Raw genomic sequence first — 20,618 nt, forward strand, 5'->3', positions numbered from 1 at the left:
TCCTGACTTCAAAATTTTGGGGCAGATTGCCTGATATGAGAGTATAGTAATTCTGCCATTTCTGAGACCGAGGGGAAATAGGCCATTAAAATAAGTCTTTGCCTCTTTTACTTAATATCACATGCATTTTGCAAATTATTCATCCATAATTATGCAATTTTCTTTTGTTAATGTATATTTTTTAAAGATTAATTATCCTCATACAAAGGACAAACGAAATTATCCAACGTATCTCTCGGGATCTGGCGTACTCGGGTTTTAAGTTATCCCATGTATTTCGAACTCGGACCTCCAAAAAAACTCAATCTCGTCTCTAATAAATAAACAAAAACAACGGGATATCCTGGTTGGTAGAGCAATGGGTCCATGTCCAAGAGGTCATGGGTTTGATCCCCACCGGCCGAAAACTCCCCGTGTAGTAAATGGTGATGGATGCACATTAAATCTGTCGAGTCGCAAAAGTCCTCCAAGTTCCCATAACAAATCAATACCTCTGGGGGTATTGATCCAGGAGTTTCCTTGTCTTCTGGATTGGTACAAAATTACAAGGCTACGGAGTTGCACATCGTAAACCCAAAAAATTAGGTAGCTGTTCAACGACGGATATAAAATAAAATGAAAGAATACATTTATAGCGTGGTAAAATAATATTAATATTTCCTAATGGTTTTTTCTTTACTTTAAAACAAAAGGAAAGAAAACAATTTTTCGTTAATTTGAATTTGGATGATTCGAATATTATCTACGGATCATTTTTTAGTTTGAACTAAAAATAGAAAGCTAACAATATTTTTAAATAATTACGAAAACAAAATCACGAGTTTGTATTCATCTATTTAAACTGCAATTACGCAATCCATACTCACTAATGAAGCTTAGGGTGTCCTTCGAACATTCTAGCACATGATTCTTAACTAAAATAGAAAGATAAGGAAAATTTTTTACAGAAACGAATGCTTCCAAATCCTTTTTTTATAGACAATTGGACCTTCACATTTAACAAAAAAAAATTATTTTGATAGCTTACAAATGTTGAGGAAAATAAGACTATTCACGTAATTTACACGTAATGGCATGATTCTCTACTAAGAGCAAGATCACGCCCTTCAAGAATAAGGATGATCAAGAGCAAAAAGCTCAGTCACGTGATTTTAATATTATACATAAATGAAGTAGTATATTGTGTTTCATGTAATAACGCTTTTGTTACTTGGAATTTGTGATATCTTTTTTTAAAATATTTGATTAATCAGACTTTAAATGATTGCTGATAAAGTATGTATAGTTAATTGAATTAATTTAATTTTGCTTTAAGTTTGTTTCTGATTGTAACTTAGTTCTTACAGTTATGCAAAGTTATGCTTATTAATATTTTTCTTTTCGGTGTACTGCAAACTTCGGTATCCACTTCGGTGCTTCACTCTCGGTTGCATAACTAAACAAAAGCGTATCTAAAATAATCTGGATGTTAATTTTCTATTCCGCATGTTTAAAAATATGTATTTGTAATAAATTCCGTGGATGTGAGTTTATGAGTTATGTTTTTAAACTACGCGATCATCTCAACACGTTTTAAAGCTGATTTAGAAATTTTGAAAAATAAACTTTTAGCCTTGAATATTTTAAAAGGCCTTTATACGAGCCACCTTGGATTCTAGGTTAAATTTTTAATTTATGTTTTCACGATAATTTTTTAACTTGCCAAACTTTTGAAGATGTAGTATTATTCAATAGTACAAAACTTTTTAAAAAAGTGGATAAAATAAAGGGTCGCTTTACTAGATTAGGAGAAATAGAGATTTTGATCATTTCGAACCTAAAAAATCGTCGGCACTAATTAATTTGCACATTTGAAGCAATACCCTTCAGAAGGAGTCCTAGACCGTGAAGACCCAATCATTAGATCATAAGTTATTCCGGGTGGTCTGTTTGTTTTGGCGCACAGTATATCAATCTCAACCTCTTACAACAAGTGGTTATAAGAAATTTTGACATAGCGTTTTTAATTTTCAGAAAATAAAATATCAAAATGTAGACTCGATATCTGCCTTGAATACATTACAGAAATGAATAAATTAAGTTAAAGAAACCCGCATGATACCTCAAAATTTTTTTTCACGCTTCGCCTATGCTTTAAGATGGTTTTTTTTAGTATATTAATATCAAAATTTATTTAAGGGTTATAACATTACTTCGAATAAAAATTATTATAAGTTTTTCTGTGTTATGTACTTAAATATGGGAGCTGCGAAATTGGCAATGAGGATGCTTCATCTGTAATTATTTTTGTGCTATATATATATGTATATATATATGTTACCGGCAAAGTATGAAATGATTTATATTTCACACATCTCCTAGGCATTCTATAGATTGCCGCAAAGTATAAAATACATCTCCGATTCGTTTCAAATATCACTTGGCGAGGCTCGTGACTTTTAACGCATGGCTCGTGACTCTTTGACTAATAACAAAAATTATTTTTTTACTGTGCTACATGGAAATGGAGGAAATTAATGAAATTTACATGGAAAAACTTAATGAAATGTAATTCAAAATGTCATTCAAGCCTGCCAGGTTGCAACAAGTAGGTTAATTTCTTATTTTTTATATGAAAATTTTGTTTCCCTTAATAAGAAACGTTTAAATTTTGTTTTGCATAACTTTTTGATTTTCTTTCCGCATTTTGAATAAATGTTTTTCAATTGCACTCTCAGTATTTTTTCAGAATAACATTTTTATTTTTGAGAAATGCATGTTACTGTGAATGACCGAAAACGGTAGTTTTACATTTATTCGATATTTTAATACTTACTGACGATAGATTAGAAGAAACATCAGTGTTTGGAGAATCGGGCAAATGTATACCGGGCAGTGGCCCTTGACCTTAAAAAAACATCAGTGTAGGGTATGCCGGGGAATGGCACTTGACCTTAAAAAAACATCAGTGTAAGGTATACCGGGCAAATGTATACCGGGCAATGGCACTTAACTAGAATTAGTGAGATTGGACCTTTGGTAAATGTCCGAAATATATACTAGGTCTAGTTAAGCACCATTGCCCGGTATACCTTACACTGATGTTTTTTTTAAGGTCAAGTGCCATTGCCCGGTATACCCTACACTGATGTTTTTTAAAGTCAAGGGTCACTGCCCGGTATACATTTGTCCGATACTCCAAACAATGATGTTTTTTCTAATCTATCGTCAGTAAGTATTAAAATATCGAATAAATGTAATTATATCCACGAATAAATTAATATCAAATCGGATGTAATAAATATTTCGGACATTCACCAAAGCGACTTTGTGATTGTCAACATTCACAGATGAAAATCAACAACCACTGATTTCGCTCATTCACAGTAACATGCACATCATTTACATAATAACCTCATCAGGACGTTTATTTCATACTTTGCCTAAATAGCATCCGNTGTAGTATTATTCAATAGTACAAAAGTTTTAAAAAAAGTGGATAAAATAAAGGGTCGCTTTATTAGATTAGGAAAAATAGAGATTTTGATCATTATGAACCTAAAAAATCGTCGGCACTAATTAATTTGCACATTTCAAGCAATTCCCTTCAGAAGGAGTCCTAGACCGTGAAGATCCAATCATTAGATCATAAGTTATTCCGGGTGGTCTGTTTGTTTTGGCGCACAGTATATCAATCTCAACCTCTTACAACAAGTGGTTATAAGAAATTTTGACATAGCGTTTTTAATTTTCAGAAAATAAAATATCAAAATGTAGACTCGATATCTGCCTTGAATACATTACAGAAATGAATAAATTAAGTTAAAGAAACCCGCATGATACCTCAAAATTTTTTTTCACGCTTCGCCTATGCTTTAAGATGGTTTTTTTTAGTATATTAATATCAAAATTTATTTAAGGGTTATAACATTACTTCGAATAAAAATTATTATAAGTTTTTCTGTGTTATGTACTTAAATATGGGAGCTGCGAAATTGGCAATGAGGATGCTTCATCTGTAATTATTTTTGTGCTATATATATATGTATATATATATGTTACCGGCAAAGTATGAAATGATTTATATTTCACACATCTCCTAGGCATTCTATAGATTGCCGCAAAGTATAAAATACATCTCCGATTCATTTCAAATACCACTTGGCGAGGCTCGTGATTTTTAACGCATGGCTCGTGACTCTTTGACTAATAACAAAAATTATTTTTTTACTGTGCTACATGGAAATGGAGGAATTTAATTAAATTTACCTGGAAAAACTTAATGAAATGTAATTCAAAATGTCATTCAAGCCTGCCAGGTTGCAACAAGTAGGTTAATTTCTCATTTTTTATATGAATATTTTGTTTCCCTTTATAAGAAACGTTTAAATTTTGTTTTGCATAACTTTTTGATTTTCTTTCCACATTTTGAATAAATGTTTTTCAATGGCGCTCTCAGTATTTTTTCAGAATAACATTTTTTTTCTTCAGAAATGCATGTTACTGTAAATGACCGAAATCGGTAGTTTTGCGTTTATTCGATATTTTAATACTTATTGACTATAGATTAGAAGAAACATCAGTGTGAGGTTTACCGGGCAGTGGCACTTGACTTTAAAACATCAGTGTAGGGAATACCGGGCAATGGCACTTAACCTTAAAAAAACATCAGTGTAAGGTATACCGGGCAAATGTATACCGGGCAATGGCACTTAACTAGAATTAGTGAGATTGGACCTTTGGTAAATGTCCGAAATATATACTAGGTCTAGTTAAGCACCATTGCCCGGTATACCTTACACTGATGTTTTTTTTAAGGTCAAGTGCCATTGCCCGGTATACCCTACACTGATGTTTTTTAAAGTCAAGGGTCACTGCCCGGTATTGATTTGTCCGATACTCCAAACACTGATGTTTTTTCTAATCTATCGTTACTAAGTATTAAAATATCGAATAAATGTAATTATATCCACGAATAAATTAATATCAAATCGGATGTAATAAATATTTCGGACATTCACCAAAGCGACTATGTGATTGTCAACATTCACAGGTGAAAATCAACAACCACCGATTTCGCTCATTCACAGTAACATCATTTACATAATAACCTCATCAGGACATTTATTTCATACTTTGCCTAAATAGCATCCGGCATTGTATAGAATGCCTAGGCATTTTACACAATGCCTAGGCAAAGTATGTAATACTTCTCGCATTTCATACTTTGCCTAAAAACGTCAGGCAATCTATACAATGCCTAGTCATTCTATACAACGCCGGCTTTTCATACTTTGCCGGTAACATATATATATATAAAGCACAATAAAGACAAAGAGAAAAAACTATGGAAATTAAGAAAATTAATGAATTTTATTTACTTCGTATTAGTGCTGCAAGTATATAGAACTCATAAAATAAGTTAAAAATATAGAGAAAACACGGAAGATAATAAAGATTAATAAGAAGAGAAGAAAAAAAATTGTTAAAATAAAATAGTTTTTAACAAAAAAAGAAAACATTGTTTCGTATAAACACGGAATCTTCGAAAAACTGTCTTTTGCTACCATTCTTTTCAATGTAATTTGTATATATTTTTTGTTGTTGCTCTTCTTTTAATACTATTATAAGTAATATTAATGGGAACTATTTTATAGAGACGGAACATTACATATCATCGTAATTCATATAAACTATGTTTAAAGTTTAGATTTGCAGCGAATATAGTTTAATGTCCCGAAAATTCAATCTTTTTTTCGTATTGCTGTAATAAAAGATATAATTTCTCAACCAGAAAAAAAAACATTTGAATAATTTTCTTTTTTGTTTTAAATCATAGAATTGTAGTATGGAAGCTGTTACTCTAGCGTATGATCTATTCGAACAAAATGATGTTCGGCAAGATGCAAATCCTATCATACTTATTCATGGCATTTTTTGGAATAAGTTCATGATGAAGGAATTGGGAAGAGCTTTAAGCAAGGAGACAAAAAGAAAGGTAGGAGTTATTTTCATATTTAACTTCACAAAACAGCATAATTTAATTTTTTCATAAGTAAATTTTACTTAAAAATTAAAAAAAAAGTGTTTCAAAAAGGAATAAAAATCCACTTATGACGAATAATATTTTGCAATCTTGTACTTATAACAGTGATTAGGCTTCGATTACTTGGTTATGAGTAAAATGTGCTCGAGAAAAAAAAAAAAAAAAAAAAAAAAAAACTCTTAAATTATATACTTTAGTAACTCGGATCGTATTTTTGCGTTCAGGGTCTCAATGGCTCATAGACCTAACCTTAATAAGATAATTAATTTGTTAGAGCAGTGGGTGTCTCAGAGGATAGAGCATTCGCTTTCCAATAAGGCGAACCGGATTCGAATCCCAAGGATGGCTAGTCGATACGCATTCCACTCTCAGATCTGACCAACCACAGTGTTGACATAAAATATCCTCTGTGGTAGACGGATCATGGGTTAGAGTCCCCTTGTCATCGGGCTGACCGTGAGAGGTTTTCGTGGTTTTTTTCACCATGTAACGTAAATGCGGGTTAGTTCCATCAAAACGTCCTCCACGAAAGTAAATTTCTCTCAATACTTGATCCAGGAGTACTTTTGTCTTCTGGATTGGGTTCAAAATGACTAGGCTGCAGAATTGAACATTAGTTGTCGTAAGCCCGAAATTGGGTCGGCTATTCAACGACGGTTACAAAATAAAATTTATTTGTGAAGTTGACATTTTAGGTTACAAAATCATACGCAAAAATGAAACATCAAATCAAACACGTAATTTCTGACCTTCATAGTTACCACATGCGTAGCCGCAATCTAGGTTCTATGCAGGGCTAAAGAGAATACAAGGGCTAGTTCACTCCGCTCTTAGAGCTGAAGCTACGATTTCCCTNAGTGTCATTTTCGCCAACTAGTAAAACATTTTTATAAGTTTAAAGTGGTATTTTTTTAAATATAATAACCAAGAAAGTTTTTTTGAACTATGTTAATGAACGGAAATAATGTGTTAATTACGTAAAGTTTGAAGGCTAATAGCCAGAAAAAGTCTAACTTATTTTTACAAAGAGAAAGATGCAAAGTTATCATATCTTTGCTTGCGATCTGCGAGATCTGTTGACACAGTGACGTCATGAGGAGGGAAATTGTAGCTTCAGCTCTAAGAGCGGAGTGAACTAGCCCTTCTATTCTCTTTAGCCCTGAGACGGATCATGGGTTAGAGTCCCTTTGCCATCGGGCTGACCGTGAGAGGTTTTCGTGGTTTCTCTCACCATGTAACGTAAATGCGGGTTAGTTCCATCAAAAAGTCCTCCACGAAAGTAAATTTCCCTCAATACTTGATCCAGGAGTACTTTTGTCTTCTGGATTGGGTTCAAAATGACTAGGCTGCAGAATTGAACATTAGTTGTCGTAAGCCCGAAATTGGGTCGGCTATTCAACGACGGTTACAAAATAAAATTTATTTGTGAAGTTGACATTTTAGGTTACAAAATCATACGCAAAAATGAAACATCAAATCAAACACGTAATTTCTGACCTTCATAGTTACCACATGCGTAGCCGCAATCTAGGTTCTATAATGGTTCTAATAGCTTACACAGGAAAGCCGTCAATTTCAATACAATCAATAGTCCATCATTTATTTAATATTTCGGTATTTTTGCTAACTTTCTTTCTTTTTTCAATGGAAAAAATAAAGTAATAAATTTTAAAAATAGCTTTTTTAATATATTGATTGAATTAGGAAATAATGATAACTATCCTCAACAATTGTTGCGATTTGTTAGTTTTTTATTTTAACCATAATTCATTCATTTCATTTATTCCTTCATAATATTCGTTTTCAACTTTTGCATAGTCCGAAGAAAAACCTCGGAACAAGACTAAAAATATCGCTTCAGACCAGACAATTCAATTGCCGATGTATTACCTAATTTCGAAATTGTTACAGATAAAAAAAGATGGAAAAATATATATTCTTCGCATTAAATCTTCTCAAAATAGTTAGTTTGGTTAATGTGTTCAATCTTCGGGGAAATGCCAAAAGAAGGTAGAGTATTTTGAGTTTAATGACAAAAAAAAAAAAAAAAAAAAATTGGGAACCACTGGTTTAGAGGTTAATGAACTTGCTGGCTAATGAAAACTCTGATAATGATTATCTTTTCCAAGTCAATCACGAAATTAGATTAAAAATAACCTGTTAATAGACTTTTCAAATAGAAATGTTCAGAAATCTTGATGGTAAAAATATTTCAAATATTTTTGACTGGTCTCGTATGAAAACCGTTGCGGAACTTATTCTTTCGCCTAGTCATGGCTGCCTTTTATAGGAATTATCTGTCATAAATAGACTTCGACAGAGAGCTTTTAATTTAGATCAAAATGGGTGTTGAAGAATATGGACATAGCTTGAAAAGCGTATAAAAGACTTCGTTAAAATTTGTGTTCATTTTTGATTTTCAATATTCATATTTTGACATATGTCATCTTCCTTAAGCACACATTTTAAGTTACTCCCACTGTTTTAAATAAGCATTTTGAGCTCCATACATTTTATTAAATGTTGCAGTTTCTAACAACGTATGGACAAACCAAGCTCGCGAGCCGTTGGCCTTTTTTGAATCAAGTCAGGAAAGGTGCGCCTTTCGTTTGACAAGAGATCACCGCAAAAGTGAAAGACCGCCTTAGCTTAGAACTCCCCCGGATAGATAGCAACGCCACCAATTCATGATGCCATTTCCTCAATTTAGTCATGGACCCGAAGGAGAATGAAATTTTCTCCAAATCCCTGTAACCATAGTACTGCTCAGCGACCGAGTACAGGACTTTTGATTCTACTGATTTTACGAGCACGTATATCGCTTGTGCTCGATAGAGTTTAGCAGAGTTGGTGATCGAACCCTGGCCCTTCCGGAGCGAAGTCTGATTCTCTAACTACTGGGCTACCACCGCTTATTTTATTTGAACTACGTCGTCCTTTTTTGGAAATGCGCAATTTTGAACTACGTGTATATTTTTGATTAATTTCAGCTATGTCCACAATGAAAACGACCTGCTAATTCGTAATTGAACGTTCAGAAACTTATGGACTGTATCATGTTAATTATAGACTGATTATTTTATGACTTATGTTAATTATTGACTGATTATTTCATGACTTAAGTCTATTTTCGATAAATATTCTACTTCAGAAAAATTGAAAACATGATTTTTTTTTTATTTTCATTGTTTTTATTTCTTTAGGTATACACACTCGACCTGAGGAATCACAATGAAAGTCCTTCCTGTAAAAAGTGTGATATGGTTTTAATGACAGAAGACATAAAGAAATTCTTCAGAGATCACAACATTAAAACAGCTACATTTATTTGCCATAGTTTTTCATCTCCCATTGCATACCTAATAGCTCTCGAGCAAGTACGTACATATAAGTATAATCTGTGTAAAGCAATATATGTTTATGGGGTCGCAAATAAAGTTTTAAGCAAAGAAAAAAAAAGCTCTCGAATTCTGACCAATTCCTACTGTGGAATGGTAAAAAAAATATTAATTTGTTGTAGAAAATAAGTAAAAAAAAAGTAGAAGAAGACAAGTTCCAGACACACCCAAGTTTCATCCGCCTATTTTCATTTTTTATGTTTCTTTCAAATTTCGAACACACTTTCGTTTTTCCTTCACTTAAATATTAATCTGTGATTCTCAAGGTGTATACTTTTCAGTCTTTATTTTCTTACAAGAATTCTAAAATAAGCATAAAGAATCGATACTATAGAACATCTCGTTTATTAGGCTTAGTACATTAGACTTACTATACTAGGCTTAGGTAAATTAGGTTTAGTCTATAAGTATATTAGGATAAGGCTTGGTAAAGGGTAAACTCCTGCTGTTGCTTACTATCACAGGCTAATTTTAGTTTAAGTACATAAATATTGAGATTATGTAAGTTTCTTTCACGAATTTTTTTATGAAAGTAGGCTCAGATTCAAAATGATTCCTTCTTTGAGTAGTTTGAACACAGAACACTTTTATGGCAAAGGATAAAGGCTCTTATTTTTCAAAGGTGATGGCTATGCAGAATTTAATTTTTATCTTGAATAAGCCTATGAGAACACTATACCACGGAGGAAACTTTTCATCATAAATACTCTTTCACCTCAAAAAGTAATTTAAATTATAGAATAAATCAGATTAGGAAAAATTAGAGTGAATCATAAATTTCAAATACTGAAAATAAATTTTCAAAGCATCAAAATGAAAAAAAGAATTATGAGATGGATAACTTAGAATCACGAAATTGGGAAGTTCTCTTCCAATAAATCTCTCACATTTTGATGTTTTGATTTTTTTTTCCAGCAATATGAACTTCATGGCTGACTCTACTTTTGCCGGAACTCACTTTTCTACACTTTAAATTATTTATGGAGCTGAAACAGAATTCGCGATGAAGAGCTTTTCTCTCGGTTCGGTACTCTTTTAGAGCACAATTCAGTTACATGCTCAGACGACTTTTATAATGCCGTGGTTTCAAGTTTTAGGAAGCTGTTGCTATTAACCCCTTAATGTCGAGACACAAAAAAGGTCTATTTATCAAAAACAAAAGTGGTAGTACATATTTGTCTATGCCAAATGGATATTTCATTTTCTTGCGTTCACTTTAGCTTATTTCATTTTCTTGCGTTCACAAAAAGCTAAAACTTTAAAAGCTTTAAACTTTAGCTTTTTTAACAGAGGCACAGCGCATTGATTGAAGACCCAAATATAAGTATTTATATTCCGAAAAATGTTGGTAGACGAAACAACCTTGTTACCCCAAACTTGAACTACCTCTACCTTTCTTAAGAATTCCATTCCTGTCCTATCACTTTTTTCTTCTTCGAAGAATGAAACTGTCCTTTTAAAGGACCCTAGACTTATATGGGTTAAAAAATTTACCTAATCGTATAACTAAGATGGAGGTATAATTTAATGATCTTAGCGAACTACTTTTACGCCGTCGTAGGACGATTTCTAGCTCTAGAAGGTGATGGATGCAAAATATTTTTATCTGCATCAAAAATAAGCTCATGGTACAATTGTGTAGACTAAGAAGACTACTTTTATGGCATATCGTATGAAGGCTTCCAGCTCTAAGAGATGATGGCTGTCAAATTCTTCATCTACATAAAAAATAAACTCGATGAATAATTCAGTAGTCTGAGAAGACCACTTTTATAGCATCGTATGAAGGTTTCCGGCTTTAAAAAATTATTGCTGTAAAATATTTTATTTACATCAAAAATAAGCTCAAGGAGCAATTTATTAGTCTCAGTGGATTGCTGTTATGACGTGTAATGAAGGGCTTTCCTATTCTAGAAAGTGATATAGTTACTTTTATGAAAATTTTTTCCTCATGCTGAATAATCTCAAAGCAAAATTCAGTTGCATCTACTCTTATGATCTCGTCTTAAAGCTTTCTATTTTTAAAGGTGATGGAGGTACTGAATTGGTTCTAAATCTTGAAAAGGCTTTAATACACTCTTTGGTTTCATCAAATATAAATTAAAAAATAAATATTACATAAGAAAATTTATGTTTCAATCCTCATGTGATGATAGAAGCTTAAACTATTAAATAATAACTAAGCCAATATTTAACAGCATCTTTGATTAGGATTTTAATGATTTAAATTAAGAATAATCATTACCTAACACTCACCATAATTTTGTGACGTTAAAAGTGATAGCAGTTTAATTGGATTTAAAAATGGAGGAAATTGTCTTTTGTATATTAAAAAAAATCCTCCTTTATTTTTTATTTTTGTTCTATACTTTATTATTGAATGTTAAATTTTTATTTACAGCCACAATTGGTAGAAAAAATGGTTATGATAGACCACGGACCTTACGTTGAGTTGAGTGAAAAAAATCGCCTGGAAAATGTCTTGTCGCAGTATAATGCACAGAATAGATTTCTGAGGTCCCTTGATCCAAAACTTACCTTGGCGGATGCTAAAAAGAAAATTCTAAGCATAGCCGCCATGCCATCAGCCACAAAAGCGGTAAAGTATTTAACTTGAAATCAATAAAACTTTAAAGATTTATATCGAGTTAAGAATAGTTATTGAATCAGTTCCAAACGGAGCTTATGAAGTCTGCTGCTAATTGCTTTGATGATGCCGTTCGAAAACTAACTACAATAGGTTTTCTTCTTAAGAGAAGAGTGGAAACAATCTTTCTTTCTATTTTTGTTATAAATAAAGGATTTTGTGTAAAATTCAAATGTTTTGAAAGCAAATTTTTCATTTTAATACAAAATATTTTCCTACCCTGCAACGATAATATTTTCTGCCACTTTATCATCAAAATAAAAGCTCATTTAAAATGTTCATTTAGAGATTGGGAATTTGATTGGTGTATTTAAGCTGGAACGATCAAATTATCTTTAGTAGAAATGCTCCCTAAGTTAGTAAAAATCAAGAATTGTTTTTTATTATTCTTTAAGATTTTAATTTATCTATCACTCATTTAACAGTATATTTTATTCCTTTCTATTTTAATTACGTATGCACATTTTGAAATTACTTCCAAGTCTTTTTTTTTAATACCAGCCTAATTGTTAATCGAGTACTCGCAACTCGAGAAGTGAAGTGATTATGTCTAACCATGTGATTTAAATCAAATTTAATTATAAGCAACGTCATCCACGTGTATCGAACGTGATTGTCTTCTGATTCGCTAAATGCCACGATTTACCTACAATGACGCCACTTGCAGTTATTTAATTCTAATTTTTAACTCTCTGTTGAATCAAGTCTGCGTTAAGGGATGGGGAACTGAATTTAAACAATAATAATGTTCTAAACTTTTAAAGAAACTTTTAAAACTTCCGGTGTATCCTTCCGCTTATGTTATGTCAATGAGGCAATGTTTGAACTGTCTTGGTATTCCAGAAGGTTTTATTCTTATGACTTATGCTTAAATTTAAGCGTAAATTTACCATTAATAAGATTTTTTAGGGATTTATAAATACTAAGAAATCCTTGAGCCTTACAGAAATTTAATTAAAATAATATCACGGTGTAAATAAAGCGTAAAGTTTTTTGGGCATCATCATAGCATGCTTGTGAAGCTGTCTAAATTCATTTTCAGCTAAAATTAAATGGATTAAGCAAACATTTAAATGGAAAGAACGTGTTTTATTGTAAATACTACACGTATAATAATATTAGGGGCCACTTTTTAAAACTTAAGCGAAAAAATGAATAGGAAGCAGTAACCCGGAGCTCTTACGATGAATTTTAATCCATGGCGCTTTATATGCTTATCTTTATACAATTATCTATCCTTAGACTGAAACATTTTGTGATCTTTATATTAAATATTTTTTACTTATTTATAAATCAATATATCGTCAAGTAAAACAATTATTAAAGTAATCGGGGAGCGGTAGAATTGTCGCGAACATGGGGCGCCCTAAGTGTTAAATAAATTGGTACTAATTACATAAATGTTTTGTATTTTTTTGGCTTTTTATTTTCATAATTTAAGTTTCTATGTTTATGTAGATGTTTTTTAAATCTGATACTACAGTGCAGATAGCGAGTTTCTTGCTGAAATGGTTCCATTTCCGGTTTAAATGATTCACGCTTCCTTTCGGAGAGAAACAGGAATTCTCTCCTCCAATATCTAGAAAATGATCATTATGATAGCGGAGATTTGATTGTCCGGGTAGGCTTCTAGTTTAATGACTACCCGCCTCAACAGGTTTTTGATAAAATCACTTAATATGGTTTAAGGTATAGGCATGGGAGCTCTATTTTTTTCATTGTAAATGTTTCCCAGATTTCTTTGAAACGGACGACGATGCATGGTTTCATAGCGCATTGTCGTCCCAGGCCGACAATTTTTTCAAAGTAAAAGTATGTGCTCAATTGTTGAGCCAGCCAGATCTCCAGAACTTAATTCCATATAGAATGTTTGAGATGCTATGGAATCGACAGTTGGAAAGGTTTTCAGAATTTTCTGTTTATGTTTTTCAGGGTTATTAAAATGAGCCTACGTACCTTCAGATGAATTTGAAAATATGCGAAGAATGACTCAATCAAACTGAGTTTGCTTATGCTTATTAGAATAAATCTTGAAGAATCCTAATGACAGTTAGTCTACTCCTTTCTTGGCTTATTCCGAAATAAATAAGGGTAGCTGAACAATGAATGATATATTTTATAATTAGCCAAAAAGTACGTGGATTCCCTGAAATGAGCTAAGAAAGACTATTTAGGAAAAGCTAAGAGAATTTCGCAATTAGTCTGGCAAAAAAAGATGAATTTTTGTTAAAAGAGAGCTTATTCAATTTTCTCACAACATATTTAAAAATTACATTAAAAAAATTAATTGCCGAATTAAAAACAATATTCCAGTGCATTATTTATCTTTTTTGATAATTTATGCTACGTTTTAGCTTTTTTAACGACGAAAAAATCAACACATAATATTTTTTTTGTAGCAAGAATTGTTTCTGAAGAAAGTTGCTTACGACCTCCTAAAAGAAGGCCAAAAGTTCAAATGGAAAACAGACATAGACTTCGTGATGGAAAAATACACCGACATGGCATTTGTTGTAAAGGCTAAAGGACGTTGCGAACATGAAATTCTTATTGTTAGATGTTCAAATTCTGTTCGAGTTAGGTAAGTTTAGTTTTTGATAAAATTGCTGTATTAATCAGGAAATAATCATTGCATTATCTAGGTGCTTCTTAATCCTTGTTTATTTGTCGCATATAATATGCCACTCTTGTTTAATTAGTTAATAGTACAGTAAAAATAGGGTTTAAATCTGAAATAACAAAAAGCTCTGCTCACCGAAGTCTTTCGAGTAGACCCTCCAGATCGTCCGCTGCTACGGAGACAAGAAAATCACATTCCAAAGAAGAGAACTTTTTATATTTCTCTCACCGACACAACTCAAAATCTGGTCTGACTAAATGTTTACCCGACACTCTTACTACAAACTATTCAACCTCGTCACCGACAGTTCTCTAGAGTCTAGACAACTGGCAAGAGAAGTACAGTATCCTTCTAACCTTGAACTTTTGGTGGGAGAGAATAAAACAGGGACAAATTTACTTACAGCTCTCTTCATAAATTTTGGTATTGTTTCCGAATTTTTTCTTCATATTATTTTCTTTTATTTTGTTTATGGTGAATAGAATGAAGCTAAATTCGAGACAACAAGACTTAAATTTTAGGAGTTATAATTATTCCAAATACAAAATAATAGAATAGTTCGCTTCGAACTATAATCTCATGTTGCACTATAATTTTTACGATTGAAGTAATTCATGGCATTTTTTTACGCTGTATACAATGAAAACGAACAAGAGTCTTTTGATGTAAAGTACTATTTTTGTTTAGTACTTTTTCATATTTTGTATCATTTCTATATCGTTACTATCTGAACAAATGAGGTATTGCTTCCGCTGAAATTTTTAAGGCTGCTCCGAATCAGACTGAATTCATATCGATTGGGTTAATAGTTTCGAAGTTACAAAGGTTTTGTGTATAAAATTGGTTTATTAGTATGAAGTGCATTAGTATGTAAATTTGTAAGAGACATGGTCAAATTATTAAGGTCATAATATTGGCATTTATGGTCATGGTATTTATGAAGTCCAAAAACAAAGCTATCATATTTTTTAAAATATTAACCTCACTGAATCCTGCTTAGTTTCATTCGTTTCAACGGACAAAAAGGGAAACTATACTTTACTTGTCTAGATAGCAATGGGAGGTGTCCAAACTGATGTCAGTTAAGGACTGAGTTTCAGAAATGGTACGGTACAGTACATATATTGACGTCGCAATGGAACTGCACAATGGTCATTTTCAGTGCTTTTTCTCGCTATAATGGCAGGCTCACACCTGTAAAAGTAACTGAGAATATGGAGTTTCAAGAAAAAAGAGAGATATCGGTGAGCTGGAAAGTCCTGGAAAGCATCTTCAGGGACATCCCATCCATGAAAACCAAATGACATTGCTTGAAAGTGTAAGCATGCATGTAAAACACTTAAGAAAGAATAATTGTTTCATAATTTTTATGACTTAACAGAAATTGACCAGAGAGCATATATTTTGAATGGATTGGAATTTAGGTCAGTGCAACGGAGAAGAAATGAGATGGTGTACCAGAAAGAGTGAGAGGCAGTGCAATTTTTTCTTTACAGTTCTAATTGGAAGATAGTGAATGACTTTTACTTTGTAAAGTAGTTGACCCCAGTTTTATTGCTGAGATACAATGATTTTCTTTACTGTACATACTATACATTGTAAAAAATGTGAGTGATTTTTAAGACCAGCTTATAAGGAAAACCACTTATTTATAATCTACTTATTTCAGTCACTTATAAAAAAAAATACTGAAAAAAAACAAAACACCAATGAAGAGTTTTATTCGCATGAATATGAGTAGCAGTTAAAGTCTACACTAGGGGGCAATTTTTCTCCTACTCGTTATGCACATTTGATCATTTTTTCATCGGGTTCATTTAAGGTTAGCAACACAGAATTTTAAAATTCAGTTATTTATCAGCACAGAAGTTAAAGTAAAGGACTGATTCCATACAGTAGGTAAAATTTTGAAAATCCCATCAACCATCCCATGAAGGAAAAATAGTTTTCACACTTGAGCTATGTGATGCAACATATTTCCTAGCTTTAAAATTTCTTTAATTTCTTAAATTTATTTTTTTAATCATTCTTAATCGAATTTTAATTAAACTAAACCAATTATTTAATTTTTTATTTCATTTTATTCAAAGCTAATATAACTATTTTATTATTTTCTTAACAGTCAGTGCAACGGTTAACTTTTTATGTCAATACAAATGTAAAACTCATTCATTCACTGTCGCGACTAAATAGAAAAAAAAAATCTATTTATAACTTTTTGTTCTTTATTTCTTATTGCAAAAATGTTTCAGTTACATGGTTATACGAATTTTCAGTCTTTTTGGCAATTCGCTTTCGCCAAATTATTTTCAAATTTAATATTGATTACGAGGGGTTTTGCTTTACTTTTTGCTATGTTATCTCCCAATAAATTGCCAGCCAGGGATCTTTTCCCATGCTCCTAACTGTCCGTTGGTAACAATTTATTCACTTTCAATTTAGAATTCTTGGCTAACGGACTGGGATGTTTCGGCCTCTCAGTTCCAACCGTTGAATTGATATCTGTACAGAAATTCTGGTTGATAAGAAAACGAGAATGATTCTCTTGATCCCTTTAAGGAACTTTCTTTTCTTTCTTTTATAATTTTGGAATGTGGCCATGCCTATATAATAAGATTTACATAATAAATCAATTTCTTCTAAACGATTTTATTTATTTTTTTGCGATATATATACCTTTTTCTTAATGAAATTCAGATGTATTTCGCACAGTCAAAAAAAATACTTAAATTCTACACTATTTGCATACAGAAACTACATACACCACACAGCAATGAATTGACTAAACTGCTACGAAAAGCTAGTACCTAAAATTAATTTTAAAATAAAATTAATTTTAGATATTTAGCTAGATAAATTTCTTATTATAAATGAATCTCAATCCCCGAAATACATATTTTAATTTGATATTACTAGAAAAAATTGGCCCTATAAAGGGTTAAATTATATAAGAACGCTCGATTTGGTGTTATCTTAAAAAAATATTCCTTTCCGCAAATTTTGGAGATCCTGAACTCTTTATAGAGAGAAATATAACACCATATTTATTACAGTTTACAAACTAGATAAAGATATTTTGATTTGGCTATTGTTTGTCAATTAGGGTTAATTTAAGTGTGTTGTTTCTTTTACAGTGATGAGAAGTTTGTTGGCATATTGAAGCAGAATCCAAACGCTAAACTAGAAACAATTGATGATACGACACATTTGCTAATGTTGGAAAAGATGGATATTTTTGTGGAAATTGTAAAAAAATTCTTGGATTCATAGTTCAAACATTTATTACTTATTTGACTTAAAACTTCGTTTCAAAAATATACAAAATGGAAATAACAGTTGACATGTTTCAAGCGCTCAAAATTATGCTCCCATTTTCAAGACTTGTCCTACGTGAATGAGAAGAAAGAACGGTTGTTTGAAATATAAAATGTAAAGTTGCCAACGAAAAATGGAAAAATAGAGCGGGGAACAAAACTAGAAAAACCACGGTAGTCGAGATAGAAAAAAGATAAAAAAGTAGAAAAGGAAAATCCGCAGTGGCCGAAGGGCAAAATTCATTTCCACGCGCTATGGACAGGTTGCAGGGAGCTAAGGCCGTTAACAAAGGAATCAACAATCATATGAATAAAACAAGATTCCTGGACATCAAGATGAGCTGATGTGACTTTGATGGAAATATTTTTGGCATTATTGCCATAACTGAATTTATGTTCAAGATTCCAACAATGTGCAGCAGATCATGATTTTTCGTATTCTTGATAACTGACATATATATAGTGTTCCTTAAGTCTGAATTTTAAAGGGCTTAAGGAGCACGATAGATATCTCGGTTATCAGGAATACGAGAATTCATCAATTGCTCCACATTGCACAAATTCAGTTTCGAAATTGCCAAAAGCATTTCCACCCCAGTCACATCTGCTCATCTTGATCTTGTTTTATTTATATGACTGCTAATTTCCTTGCTAACGACATTAGTTCTTCTCCACCTCTCAATAGCGCGTGGAAATGCATTTTAGTCTGATTTGTCCCTCTCGGCACTGTATTTTTTTTTTTGTTCTGCTTTTCCTCTTTTTTTTCTTTCTTTCAACTAATGTGGTTTTTCTAGTTTTGTTTCTCATCTTTATTTCTCTATTTTTTACTTTACGTTTATATTTAAATCACTTTTATTTCTTCGCATTCACGTATGACAAGTCTTGAAAATAGGTACCTATTTTTGGGCGCTTGAAATATGTTGATTGTTATTTTCATTTTGCATATTTTTGAAGCGAATGTAGTTTTCAATTAAATATAGAATAACCGCTTCAGCTCCTAGGTATTATTTATTTAATATGCTTTACATATGTTTTTTAAAAAAATATTGTATGCATTTCATTTTCTGCACATTGTTTGTTAACATATTGTAAGTAATATTTGTATATTACTACAATATTTCTGTATATTGCATGATTTTCTGTGTGCGTTATTTGTATAACGTATTTTACTTCCTTCCATGGCTTTTATCGTTTTGCTTCTGAACATTATTTGTAAATCATTAACACCTTTTGTAAATTTCTCATAAAATATATTGTACTTGAATGTCTTTTTATTTCCTGTACGTATTGTAAATTAAAGAGTTTTATTATAAATAAATCCAGTCTTTTCAGTTTAAATGTTTTAAGTCGGAAACTCCGACTTTACAAATAAACTTTACTACTAATTATTTTATTTACGAACAAAGATTATTAATTATTTTGATAACAATTTATAGAAAGAATAAAAGAAAATGTATCTTTTTAACAATGTTAGTTTTAAGGGGAGTCGGTAGGACATATGTATATAGATATATATAGTTGTGAAAGATTTTTGATTAAACTTTTTTAAACATTTTAGAGTTCATAATTGTTCTCAGTTCGTAATTTTTCTAAAAAACTTCTTTCAATGATATTAATTAACAGCTATCACAGTGTAAACATGCATTTGCAAATATTGTGTGAAAAAAACTGAAGCTTGTTTAGATGCTGAAAAACGGTGCATCGAAAAAGGTCAGTTTAAGCATTATTGGTAAATGACTTACAAATTTGGCTTTTTGTCAAACAGTTCAAGCAGTAAATCCAGGGGAGTGTAGTCTTAAATTAATTTTAGTGTATGCACAAACATAAAATGAGTAGAATATTAGAAATTTTGATTTTTGTTGGGGAAAAAAAACTGTTATTCAACGTTGACAATTTTTATTACAGAAACATATTTTATTATTGTTGAATTTTGGAATTCATTAATTGTCTTATTTTTAATTAAAAAGATTGGAAAAAAATATTAGTGCAATTTTTAATATTGGCATATCCTTGTATTAGCTTAGTACGCTGCTATCGCTAGAAAAGGCTAGCTTTTAAAATTTTATTTTTTAACTGGCACAAAACTGAAAGAATGAAAAATAAATGGATACCCGTGAGGACGCATGTTTTTAAAAGTATTGCAAAAAATTTTTTAATATTCATTTTTTAATATTTTTTGTTAGTCTTCTATTTTTAAATGTCTCAGCAATAGATCGAAATTTGATTGGCGAAAAAGCATGCAATCTTAACTAGCAGTATCAACGGACAGAGAGAGGCTTTAGAACTGTAGTTAGTTGAAAAATTTACGGAACTTTGGTTGACGATCAATTCTATTTGGCGATATATATGTATATATATATATATATATGTANTTTTGTTTTGACGTGAGATTCAGCACTCATAACAATCCTTAATTTTCAACACTCTCGAAACGTAGAATTTAATAATTGATCCCAAAATAACGTATAAGTTTTTTAATTGATAATTATTCACTACTCTGAAAGTAAAAACTGTTACTCTTTATTTTTAAGAGAAAAATATAACAATGACTTCTTAGTAAGTACAAATTATCAATCTCAAAACGTAGCATTCAATAATTGATCCTGAAATAACG

The 20,618-nt window shown here is 31.4% G+C and overlaps 1 protein-coding gene across 2 annotated transcripts; it reads left to right on the forward strand.

Annotated features, from left to right (window-relative positions):
- The first annotated feature begins 1,118 nt into the window (after positions 1–1,118).
- LOC107454439 (sn-1-specific diacylglycerol lipase ABHD11-like) lies at positions 1,119–19,322 on the forward strand. 2 transcript variants are annotated; one of them, XM_043052576.2, is made up of 6 exons: positions 1,119–1,275; positions 5,819–5,977; positions 9,229–9,402; positions 11,825–12,022; positions 14,470–14,651; positions 17,825–19,322. In XM_043052576.2, exons 1-6 carry the CDS (start codon positions 1,261–1,263, stop codon positions 17,958–17,960), a joined length of 864 nt encoding a protein of 287 aa, XP_042908510.1. In that variant the 5' UTR covers positions 1,119–1,260; the 3' UTR covers positions 17,961–19,322. The 2 variants fall into 2 exon arrangements, with proteins under 2 accessions (XP_042908510.1, XP_071033199.1); XM_071177098.1 differs by lacking the exon at positions 1,119–1,275 and adding an exon at positions 4,264–4,308.
- The last annotated feature ends 1,296 nt before the right edge of the window (positions 19,323–20,618 follow it).

Source organism: Parasteatoda tepidariorum, chromosome 2 (assembly GCF_043381705.1).
Source record: "Parasteatoda tepidariorum isolate YZ-2023 chromosome 2, CAS_Ptep_4.0, whole genome shotgun sequence".
NCBI classification, from domain to species: Eukaryota; Metazoa; Arthropoda; class Arachnida; order Araneae; family Theridiidae; genus Parasteatoda; species Parasteatoda tepidariorum.